The sequence below is a fragment of the Brachionichthys hirsutus genome, unplaced genomic scaffold (genome assembly GCF_040956055.1).
Source record: "Brachionichthys hirsutus isolate HB-005 unplaced genomic scaffold, CSIRO-AGI_Bhir_v1 contig_310, whole genome shotgun sequence".
NCBI lineage: Eukaryota > Metazoa > Chordata > Actinopteri > Lophiiformes > Brachionichthyidae > Brachionichthys > Brachionichthys hirsutus.
Window position 1 is genome coordinate 46,205 of NW_027180608.1, and position 12,934 is coordinate 59,138.

At 41.6% G+C, this 12,934-nt stretch overlaps 1 protein-coding gene across 1 annotated transcript in view; it reads left to right on the forward strand.

Moving 5' to 3' along the window:
- Positions 1-3,187, forward strand: part of LOC137916173 (beta-catenin-like protein 1) — a 45,824-nt gene extending 42,637 nt beyond the window's left edge. The window contains exon 16 of the mRNA XM_068759253.1: positions 1,924-3,187. Within this exon, the coding sequence (XP_068615354.1) occupies positions 1,924-2,012 (89 nt within the window). The 3' untranslated portion in view covers positions 2,013-3,187. The remainder of the gene's footprint in view (positions 1-1,923) is intronic.
- The last annotated feature ends 9,747 nt before the right edge of the window (positions 3,188-12,934 follow it).

A 12,934-nucleotide genomic window follows, 5' to 3' on the forward strand; every position in this document is an offset into this window, starting at 1 on the left:
GGGGGTTTTATTTTGAAAAACGACCAGATGTTCTCCAAAGTAACAATTGCCTGTGAATCTTCGTGGGTCACCTGATACGTTACTCAATATTGTATTATCATTATTATTCTAGGAGGGAATATGATCAGCACTATATATATATATGAGACAACTTTTAACGCAGGCCTTATTGAAAGATCTGTACTTCTGCCATGCGACATTATGCATTACAAATTCACAGAGCACTGGAAATGTTATAAATGGAATCTCACTATCATTGTGGATGATTGAATTCTGCTTTTTTTGAGTGAATTGTTTCATCAGTCAGAAGACTTGATTAGTGGATGAGGTGACATTGCAGATTAAGTTGAAATGAACAATAAGCTTTTAAACAAATCCCCAGTCTTCTGGAGCTTTGTTAACAAAAATGAATTGTAAGCTAATCATTCAGCACTCTAGTTGTTTGTTCTCTACAGGTTAGGCTCTTTTACATTCATTTAAGTTACTACAACTATGTCGTATGAGCTGTCTTATAATATGAAAATGCCCCTCGAAGTCAACAACGGCCACGCTTCACCCTTCTAAACCCTGCGGGCTCTTGTCTGGACAGCCCCCCCCCCCCTTCATTTTCTTCTCACTGCAGAGAAAGTAGTCTTCATCTTTCTGGGTTTAATGCGTAATCCCTGCCTCAGAGGCTGGCTGAGAGACAGAGCGAATGCCTGGACACCGCCGGGACTGCGGCAGCTGCAACTATCTCTTTCTACACATTAGACTCACAAATCCACCGGCTGATGGTCTCGAAGGCCTTGTGTGGGAGGCAGACTCAACAAATTGCGAAAACAGAAGCATGCAATAAAGAAGGAGCACTACGCAGTAGCTGGAATTGTTACTGTTCACGTCCAGGATTTAAGGTGGATACACAAGACTTTTGACTAATGGTAGCACTGAAACGCTGTGTCTCACCATATTGTCCATAACAATACATTTCATAGACTCTAATTTTACTATATTCCCCCAGTTACAGCAACAGTCTTTTAAATGGAGTACGGGGGGAATGATTTGCAAATATCCCACTGTGAACCAAGGCTTTATTACCAACGGCACTCCGGTCCTGTGTAGCAGTGGGTTGAGGATAACAATGCATTTGGTAATAATCAGGCTGTACCTGTTTTCCAGTTGGAACATGGATTCTCCTTAGGCCTTTTTCCATCAAACTAAACGCATAGATCCACCCATACCTCAGATAGTAAATATTGATAAAAACTATTTAGAAATCTATCAAAAATTCTGATGTTTTACCTTAGTATCAGATTTTGTTTGTTTTTGTTTTTCCATATTTTAGTAATCGATTTCTAATTTTATTTCATGGACATTTCAGTTTTCATCATTTCATGTACAGTACTTCCTGTCTCCTCTTCTGACTATCGTATCCTCTCTTTTTTTTTTCTTTAATCGAGTCATCATAGACGTTTCAGATTCAACTAGACACCAGCGCTCCTTTTATTCTACTTTCAAGTAATTTTCTGTCCCCTTATGGTTTGCATATTTGCACACAGGTTATGAACAAATAAATGAAGTAAAACTGCTGGTTTCCGTTTCTCAGCTTCTCTTATATTGTTGTAACCTGAGATAATTTTGTGAGATCTTGTCATGCTCAGCTGCCGTTAAGGCTTCCATTTCTGCATAGTTCTTCCATCAGCTGTAGTTTATAAACAGAGGCATTCGTCTTGCACTGCTCGTTTTTAGTGACCAACAGCTCGCTCTCAGGTAAATCCCAAGGCATGTTTTATTTTCCTATTCAAATTTATCTCCAGAGTTTTGGGGATAGTTTAGTGGATCAAAAATGCTCTCTACAACCTCCCAGGTTGAACAGCAACCACGGTGTTCACAATGGTGCTGACAAGTCGTCTAATTGTGTGGCTTTTCTTTGATTTGTCTTTGCAGAGTATGCCGAGAGCATCGGAGACGGGAAGAGTGATGAGTTCAAAGAGGCTGAGCGCAAGAGGATCATGGACCTTGTAGAAAACTTCTAATGCTCTCTCTCTCTCGCTCTCTCACTCTCTCACACACACACATTCTTACATGCACAGTAATTCAGTAATTGCAAGTCTGTTAAAAGTAATAATTTATTTGTCTATTTTCATGAATATGTTTTAGAAAACATGCTTTATTTGCCTCTGTATCCTCCCACCTGACCCATGACTTTGACTTCCAAATGTTAGCAAAAGCCTGGTTACAATATTCTGACCAGCTGTCATCACCTACTTAATAATTTCAATGAAACTTACTGCTCCTAATTGAAAGTCAGTGCTAGCTGCTGATATCGCTACATTAGAGATGCATTTCATGAAAAAACTGGAGCACACGTCGAGCTTCCTCAGTGCCTCGTGTTCACCACGGGGTTGTAACTGTAACCAACAAGCTGCAAGCAGCCTGTCCTACCCCATCCCATCTACCCCTAGGGCCTAGCCTAGCACATAAGCTATTGTCTATCACAGTCCTGTCGCTACACATAGCCTTTTATTCGTACCTGAACATTGATGTTCAATGACACAGCTTGATAGTGGTGTTGTTGTTGAATTCTGCTTTCCATTTGCCAGCTGTGCACATCGTTATTGACTTTAAATTGTGCTAGCATAACATTAGCTGTCTCTGACTCCGTATCAAAGCCAAATGGATGTGTGAGAATAATCTCAGGTTTTGTCCTATTTAACAAGTAGAGAACAACATTTTCCATTGCATTAGGAGCCTTACAAAAAACACAGTGATTGATGCAGGTGCAATTTATTACCAGGAAGTGGACGACCTGTAAATGCAAATTGTTAATTCGTCACATTATTCATCTTTGGAAAGTTGTCCCTAATCAAGGATTAATACCGGATACTCCCCTCATTAAATATTATCCATTTCCAAATTTGTATTCTGAATAAACACAATTTTAGCAGCAGAGGATTGGTTCGACTTTGAATATTGTTGTGCATGTAAACCCACTCACTGTGGAACAGGGTATTATGATTGGACTAAAACACAGAAAGCATAAGACATAGAGCTGCTGTTCATTTTCTGTACAGGGGTAATGAAAGCTGGCAGGTGATTATAGACAGACTCCACTTAGATCCACAAACTTAACACATCTCCCTAGGCGCTCCTGCTTTCCCTTTTGGATTTACCTGTATTTTCTTTTCTAATAAAACATTTAGTAATAAAATCCTGATTGCATGCTTGGCTTGCTTGATTAATGTCACACTACTCGGAGAGAGATTGGCACAGCTTGTTGATAACAGCCTCTGCCTACGCTTGGTTACTGTTGCACAGAGCCACAGATGGAGACAGCGCACCGATATCTGCAGCTCCTTTTGCAGAGCGAGATCTAGATGCCTCACAGAAAGGCAGATCTGCTGCTTCGGCGTATGTCTGAACCCGCCCACTACCCGGATCTCAGCAAGCTCCCAGAGTTCTCAGCCCACTACTATTTTTCTTTGTGACACTGTTTACACGCGTCTGTGCGGAGGCGTGATATGGTAGAGTTGCATTCACAAGCCCATAGTATTGTCACATTGCTGTACTATTGCTGTAGACTGTCTTAATGTATTTTCAATTATTAGTGCATTGTGAGGGTGAGAGAGCCACGGGATCAGTCTTGTAGACTTGCAGTGACAAGCTTGAAATCATTTTTAGTCTAAACCTTGATTCATATTAAATTGTATATAATTTTGGATCGACTTCCATTACAAATATCACCAGGATGTTATCACTTGAGTTAAAGCATTAATATCCAAATGGGCTCTGACAAACTGCAGCATGCATTCATCTCCAGAAGATGAGGCTTATCGGCTACTTATCGGCAGAATTTAGTCTAAACAGGACAGTTCCAGCGGATTTAGAATCCAACACCCAGACTGCGATCATGCAAATGGTACAATACAATATCAACTTCCAGCTACTCTTGGTGCTCTATAATGTGCTTGGTAGTTCATCTCTGGTCATTAGGGGGACGGTCTTCTAGCTGCGAAATTCATTTCCGGGCTGGTGAGGACAAGCTGAGGTCAACTGTTCTGAGTTACGTCATAGCTGAGTCCCCTTTATTTTTATACTTTGTTTTAGCTGTAATTTATTGGAAAGCATGTTGAATTCTTGTATTGAGAAACCGTCCTATGCATCTTGTTGCCCTATTTCCTACAACGGTTGCGTTCGATGGGGGTTTCTTGGCTATGTCTGAATTGTTATGTATTTTCAAAGTCTCTAAAAATGCTCCCATATGAACTTGGATGCAGCATCCATTTGTACGGTCTGCAGAATGTTTCTGCGCTATTAATCACTCACCAGTGTGGCACAACCTCTCTGGATCCTTGACCATAATCCTGGCGGGAGGGGAAAAGGGGGCGGCTCACTGACAGCTGTCACATCTGTTGCCTTTCCTAAGGAGTTTTATAAACTCGAATTTTGCTCGGTAACGAGATGAGTAGAACGGCGGGATGTCGTTTGCATATTGAATTGGCAGAGGAGGCCTGGCCCCCATGCATCTCTTATCAGTGATTATGACTGTGTCGTGTTTAACAGCGGTTATACGGCAATTTCACAGCCGAGGGGAGGGAGAATAATTGTATTTTCCAAATGACTGAGTGCAAACACTGTCGACTGCGGTGCATTTGGACTCCTTCCTATACGAGTCAGGACTCAGAAGAGAAGGTATTGCGTTAATGAGAATTACAACAGGGATTTATAAAAATGTGTTAAATGGGCATACATCTGAAGCCGTTGGTGTGAAATGGCCTCCTGCAAACTTTCCCGTCAGTCTCGGTTGTAATGACTTTGCTAAATGATTTTCTTTTCAGGAGCTTCGTCTGAGCTCCATGTTTCCAGGGTTCTGCGTGTGTGTGTGAGTGGACCAATGTCTAGGTAAATTGATTAATTGAAACAAACCAAAGCCTTTAAGCTCTAGTTTGTGTTCACTGCTCGTTTCTGTATTTTTTTTAAGCATGAAAATTAATTTGTCACATGGTAAACACTAAACTTGTGAGAAGCACATTAACACCAATGTCACCATTACGGTGTGGGAAGGTTCTGCCTCATATAGAGCAGCCAGCATGAATATTGGTCTTCTTTATCTGGTGTTCAAAGAATAAACCTGCCTCAAACTACAAATTTAATTCACAGGAGAAACGAGGCAAGAAACATCTTCTTAGTAGCCAAGTCAAACCAGGAATAAATAATATCGTAATCCATATGGACGCACATTTGTCAACGTGATTGCCATGCTGGTGAGTTGCAGCGGCGCCTCTGACTGCATGTACAGAATTTCAGGGCAGGAAGACGATCCACAATGTCGTCATAACTCACCGAAACCTCTTTTGTCATGCGTAAGAAGTCGGCTAATATTTTCTCTTACTGCTCACACGTTGCCATTATCCAATCTGATGAACCAGTCCTACGTTTGGTGTTGTGTGCTTATTGCCAATAAGAGGATTTAATGCTGATGTCGTTTGAATGTCTAAAACATTTCTGACTGATTATATTTTTAGTGGGTCACTTAAATTAAAATTCAAACACTTTCCTCTCAGTAGAATATTTTAGATCAAGGTACCGGTATGTGAGATATATTTTTCTCAGTTCTTTGCTATTCACTGCATATCTTTAACCTTCATGACAGCACTGCCTTAGCTTCATGGTTAAGAAACAAATTTTAAAATGCCCTGTCCAGAACTAAAGAAAAGAGCACCTCAGACGGTCTGCTGTCCAGACAGGCATTGTCCCTATGATAACTAAAGCAACATGATCGCCCACCTGTGTCCACAGCCATGTCAGATAACTGTCTGTGACAGGTGTCTGTGTTCAGCCCCACCAGCAGGCCTTGGGACTGACACATTCTGCCATGAACATACTGGCGCAGACAGCCAGCACTCAGTCAGTGTCTCGATGCCGACTGTCAGACCGGCCTCTTCCATATTAATAACGGGCCCTTAAAAATAAAAGAAGAGAGGGTGGGAGAACCAAAACCGACATATTTCAGCTGTGTGTGCGAGTAAGAGCTCAGATGTGGTGCAGGTTATTAGCGGGCCTTTTCACTGCCTGCACATTTAACAGTAGATGCTAATGAAGGTATTTTGTGTCTTGCTGACGTTCAGATTCATCAGGTTTGCTTTTCAAAGGTCAGTTGCTGGGAGATGAAGCATTTCTCTATCAAAAAGACTAAGACGAAAAGGCTGGTGCTCGTGGACAGGAATCCCTGCCTGGAGTCAACACTTCTAAGTCTGCTTCCTTCTCTCCCAAATGGAGCCAGGCAGCACAAATCGGAACATTTTTGTGTGAAATTTCTGAATCCTTTGATGCAAGGTCGAGAATCTGTGAGCATTTTAAAGCTTAAATGGTATCTTCAAGTACAAATGTGTAGGGATTCAATGAAACGCTGTGAATATGTCTACCTGTGTACGTTTGTGTATATTTTGTCCACATGCTTGAATGTTGAAAAGCCTTGCTGTGTAGTTTTATTAATGGACACATTAATGTTTTTGTTTTTGACAGTGTACCGTATTCCCCCCTGCATTACTGAATGAAACAGGAAGTCTGCACGTTGCACTGAATCTTCTTACATTTCTTTATTTTTCTAAAACGAATGTTCAAGATGTGTTTATTATTGTTACTAGAAGAATTCTGTAATAAATAATAATTTATTCAACAAATGCTCAACTCTGAGGCAGGCGTTTTAAATCCACTTTGCATAGCTTTTTGAGCACCATCATGTTGTGTATTTGGTTGTGTATCTGTTTATTTCTATTAACATTGATCAATAAACAGCTTAACAATTGCATGTTAGCCCCATGGACATATTTCCCCATAAAATGTTTTTTGTTGGCTACATTTTGGTGTTTCTGATATTCTCCAAAGTAAGACGCAGCACCGCCCATCTGGGAGACTGTGTCCCTCCGCCGCATGTAGAGCCGACTGACGGGGAGGAGAGCCAGTCAGTGTGCTGGCACGCACCGAGGCTTCCACCACTTCATCCCGTCTTTATTCCTCGCAGGAGTCTGTCTGTCTCTCTCTCTCTCTCTCTCTCTCTCTCTCTCTCGCTCTCTCTCTCGCTCCTTCCTCGCAAGAACAAGTCACCGGGAATAAAAGAAAAGGCAAATCTTTTCCGACGTCCGCTCCACCCGATGTGAAAAAAAGGAGAGCAAATAAAAATAAAGAAACCAAGCGAAATGGGAGCGTTCCGAGTGCTGCTGGGGAGTTTACACTGCATGGGACTCTACATGCAACTTAGTATCTCCATCAGGCAAGCCGGACACGGCGAGATTGAGAACCGCGTCTCTGGGAACGGTAGGTGCGACTCCCGACCCTCTGAGTCATGTTGCTGATGAGAGGATGATGATGATGATGATGATGATGATGATGATGATGATGATGATGATGATGGTGCCATCTGCTCACACGCGGTGGGCGAGTTGCACAAAGAGCAGCGCGCAGGCTGAGGCGGATGCTGTTAATGTGTTCCCCGATTGTGTGCGGGTCCCCCCCCCCCCCCAGATGAAACAGGTCAGAACGTCTGCCCATCTTATCAGAGGTTTGTGGTCTGATTTCTAAAGCCCTGAGGATTGTTTGGTGGGGGCCATTAGTGGGGTCAGCCCAGCCTCCACTCACGACTGGCATGAATTCACCAGCGTTCATCGTGGCCCCCTCCTCCTGAGCAGAAGGCGACTGATCCGGGCTGTGCAGAGGTGAGGTCAGCTGACGGATGGAAGTTAATATTCTCTTTTAGTGTGCCCGTGAAAGCATGTGCTCGGCGTCCTCCTCCATCGCTGTCACCAGGAGCCCCCCCTCAAATGTCCACCCTGTCCCGTGGACTCACGGTGCGCTGCTGCAGCTCTCTGGGATGTTTCAGCAACTCGGGGTCGGCCTGCCGATCTCTACAGGTGTCATGGAGAAAATACCGTAAGGAGGAGAATGGAGAATGAGCAGAGAGGATATTTATATATATATATCATTGCAATAAAGTAACATTAAATTACACTGTTGGTTTATTACCCCACAGTCTGGCTTTCAGAATCCTAAACATTATCAGATCTCAGCTGACAACAGCTCAGCTTCCCCTTCCCCAATAATCCCATAAAAAAATTAAAAAAAAAAAAATTCTTTAATGGCGATGTAAAAAATAATAATATTCAGGAACGTCTTATTTTGTACCAAAATGAAACGGCACAGTTTCAGCTACACTTTGCCTCAGGCAAGTCTGTGTCGTCATTATTTATCTCATCTTAGTGCATTTTCTGAGAGCCCAAATTGAAATTTGGATCCTGAGTATCACTTAAATCCACGTGTTCTAGATCTTGTCATTTTGTCATTTTCTCCGTTCTAGAATTATCCATGAAGTTAGAAGAAGAAAAAGATCGCAACAACTTCCCGTTTCTACAATAAATAAGGAACCTTTAATGATAAAAATGCGAACATGATTATCCGCAAACAAACAAACAAATGAATGGCAATTCAAACAAAAACAAAAACAAAATATTACAGTTAAAAACATTTAGGAAATGAAAAGATTTGCTTTCTTGCAGAGAGCCAGCTATTTATCGATACCACTCAGGCATACTGTCTGGGACTGTTAGCTTAGCATGACGACTCACGAGCTGAATTATAAACACATGGGACATTAGTTTTTTGTTTTTTAGGAGAAAACTACAAACAAGAAACTTTTGCATTGTGATTTGTATTTATTTATGTATTTATTTGTTTGCTTGGCTGGGATTAAAAGCTTTCCGAACAGCACTTTCTATACCTCTAGCAACGGTTCATCACTTCTGGTCAATTTTCACAGCACAAGTAAAATAGAATACCGGTAAATAATAATAATGAATAGTTCTAATTGATCAAATCGAATTCATGAGCCCTGCCAACGATGCTGGCTCTCGGTCGACCTCTTACAAAGACAAAGAGAACGAAGAGAACGAGCCTTCTCTACTCTGGAGAGAGTTTTCTCAGTTGCCATGAGGATGATGACGCAACATGACCCCGAGGACCCTGCAGGGCCACGCTGTGTAGAGTGGAGTTGTACCGCGTCCCAGTTTAAAGGTCTGCCATTAGAATAATGTCCCCTTGGATCGTTCTCGGGCGTCCGCTGAGTCCTGATCGATGATCTCTTGACTCCCTCAATCGATGCCGTCTCTGCTGATGTCCATCCAGAGTGTCCATGTTGTCTCTGATCATCGTGGCTGCTTCAGTGCAGCGTCGCGTACAGCTTGTTAACTTGTTGTCGGTATAGCGTCGGTTCTGGTCGTTAGATTCTCATCATCTGTCGTACATCACAAAGGCCTTCTCATGCCCACGTGCTTTCCATGGCGTCCTCCGAGGACTTCCTCTTTGATATGACTCTGATCGACTTCTGCGTGGTTAAAGTTTCTTTTCCCCTCCGTCTGTCGCTACTTGGAGCAAAATGAGCAATGTCTCAGAGCAGAATCCATAACATAGCACATCTGAATCTGTTCTCAGAGGGAAACATGAGTTTGTTAAAGTGGGTGTGTGGGATTGTTATAGACATCAGCGTGTGCACATTTACTCGTTTTTGTTTTGCTCTGTGGGTGGAATGAAAGCTGAAGCTTACAGATGGGGGCTCATTATTGGTTCCATGTTCTGTTGTTCTTGTTTGAAAATCAAGTGGATTTCAGGCTCATATGGAATGAAATGCAGGAGTAATTATCTGAAGACAGGAATTTATGCACATCAGGGACATAGGTGTGCATCAGCCCACACAGTTATGTCTGCAGAATAAATTGATGACTGTACTTCTTAGACCGCCATCCAGAGTGATGAGGTCGGCGGGCGGTGTCACCCCGTCCTCAGTGAGTATTATTGCGTGAATACAAAGTGGAGTCAGATTGAGAAACCGCTTTTTTTTTTGCTGTCTGCCGAAAATACAATTTACATTTGGCTCACGCTGTTGGTTTACGAGCTCAACTGGGGGGGGGGGGGCGTAATTTATCAGTCTCCCGCTTCATCCTCGCCTCGCAAAAGAGGATAGTGGGGAGAAGATAAAAGAATATGAGGGAAGTGATGGAAATCTGTTCACATTTGCTCAAGTTTCATAATGTTCTGGCCTGCATATATATATATATATTCTATCTAATATATATATATATATATGCACATGCTTCTTTATTCATTGCATTAACTCCCAATTAGAGCGTGGTTATCCAGCAAAGAGATTATTCCAGACAATCAATTGCCTTAATTAATCAGTGAAGGGCAAATGAGCCATTCTGCCATTAAGGTACTAAAACTCTGTGAAGGAAAAAAGACTCGGAAGCATCGTGAACAGACTTTTTGGAGAGCGGGATTTCATCCCACCCTCAAAAACCTGTATCGCTGTTTGTTCAACATCGATATGACTTAAAACACATTAGTACAAGGTGACTCGAGAAAAAAAAATCGAGCTGTCATTCAGGGCCGGTCTAATATCTTCACCCTGCCCCGACCTCCTTCAGCAGAGAAATCGGCCCGTCTGACTCCCATTATGATTCGATTTGAACAATTTATTTTCTAATTCGGCAGTTGAATCATTTTCCATTCTGTGAAGAAGAATCTTTTATTGTTCCTGCGTCATCTTTATAGGTTTCAGGCATGACTGCTCCACGACACGATGGAAGTATTTGAGAGGAGTATTGGATGAGTAATCATCTGGCACAGATGTGATCACATCCTGTAAACAGCCTCCTTTTAATTCTTCTTTATGCCCTGAAATGCACTTCTTTGATGGGCGGTGTGATGAATATATAGCAGTGGTTACGTAGGCGCATGCAAGCCGTCCCTGAGGCGATGACATCACACTACTGTTGGACTGTTAAGCACTTAACTATAGCAGTGCAGTGGAGTGATGGTGGGATTCCACACATCGTCACAGTACTGAGTAGAGTAAAACAACATCCATAAAAAATCCTTGAAGCAGGTCTCACATTTTAAACACTAATGTATAAATGAATCGCCGTATTCTCAATGAGGGTTCACAGACTAGGAATTGTTTTCGGTACAATCATGCAACATGTAACATAAGTTATAATAAAATGCAAACTACAGTGAGTTTAAATCCAGAGAATTTAAATACCGGTGCTTACATTTTGAGAAAAAAAAATAGCACCGCTTCAGAGAAGTAATTTTTCTTCTTTATTAAAGGGACAGCAACAAATTGAATTTTTACTTTAAAAATGCAATAGCCCATTTACAGATATTATTCAGTGACTTCCTGGTTTGAAACCAGGAAGTCCAACCTTAAAAATACATGTTTTTTTTTTTGTTTTTTTAATACTCAATGCTACTATAAAGAATATCAATGAAATGAGACCTGGGTATTTTTTATTTTTTTTGTTTTTTACTCCTAGCATACATATATGCTGCCCGAATTAAATCTACTAATTGATGCCTTTTAGTGTTGATACAAATTAAACTGTAATTGCTGATCAATATTATTTACCTGATGATGATGATGAATATATTTATTAGATAGAATGTTAGAGCAGTACAGTCAAACACACTAAGAGGAGCATTTCAAAAAAGCCCTTGCAGTCTTGTTTCTGTTGAAAGTCCTTGGTACATAAATCACCGACATGTAACAATACCAATAAAACTACAAATAAACTACTCAATTGATGCAAAATAACAATAAAATAAAAAGACACATAATATGTACAACGTAGGTGGACAAAAAAAGAGGGGCCCAGCCTCTGGACAGAGAGGCTATGGTTTCCTCATTTCCTCACTTGGAGTAAATTCATTGAACCCTGACTAGTTTTGTCTTTAGCATACAGATTATTTGTTGATGTGTATTTATAACTGATTTTTGAATCTGTAAATGGTGTTTTCATGTTAAAATGTAAACATTTTTACTGACTCCATTCTCGATCCCATCTGGATGAAATTCGGGGGTGAGATAGACATCAGTCAATAATCAACCGAGATATTGAGGAACACATTTTGAAGCTCCACTGAATGCAATGTTACAAAAATTTCAAAGTGATCCAGAATCCAGAATCTCTTCTGGATAATCACCAAAATGTAACATTCCCAACATTTCATCCATATCCATCCAGGACTTTTGGAATTTTCTTGCTAACAGACAGACAGACAGACAGACTGACAGACTCCAGCGATGACATTAACCTCCGCCTCACCTCGGCGGAGTTAATCAATCAGTTCTTTCCGCATATCGCTTCAGTTTAAGCAATACGTTTGCCTCAAACTAGCGATACCCGGAGCGTCTTCACTTTCTGACTGTCTGTCAGGGAATACAAACATAAATCGACAGAAGAAGGAAAGTGTCTGAACAAACAAGGAGGGGAGAGAGGCAGGCTGACAGTTTTAAAGCTTGTTGGCGCTCAGCAGTCGGTAGCGCTGATGCATTTAGGTCCTGACCTCACTATACACACCTCGCTGTGAAGACATGTGCTGAAGGGCAGCCTGGGATAAACTATAGAGGGAGGGAAATGATTATAGTCGATGCACCCGGCTTCCTCACAGTGTGGAGCTCAGTTGTCACAGGACATAAAAATTAATCTGGTACACATCTCCTGGATTTGTCTGCGTATCCTTCCCTGAGGAAAGCGCACTCAAAGCAATAATCCACGACAGTTTCATTTTAATACACGCTGATGCTGCTGCTGTCCAATTAGGATAAAGGTTACATGTTCTTCACACTGGATTTCAAAGGGGTCTATAACAGAACATTCATTTTCAATAGACACATACAGAAACTGATGAGAGCAAAAATATCAAGAAAATGCATGCAGCGCCGTGTTGGAGGCAACAGCCTGAACGCCGGCTCAATTGGATTCGCTGCATCCACAGAAAATGAGCTGAAAACAAACAAGCAGGGGCCACGCAAAAGTAAACACAAAAAACAAGGAAGACGTGGTAAAAAGACGGCATGACCTCCATGAGCGAAACGCTGGTCCCAACAGTTACAACACGAGCTGAG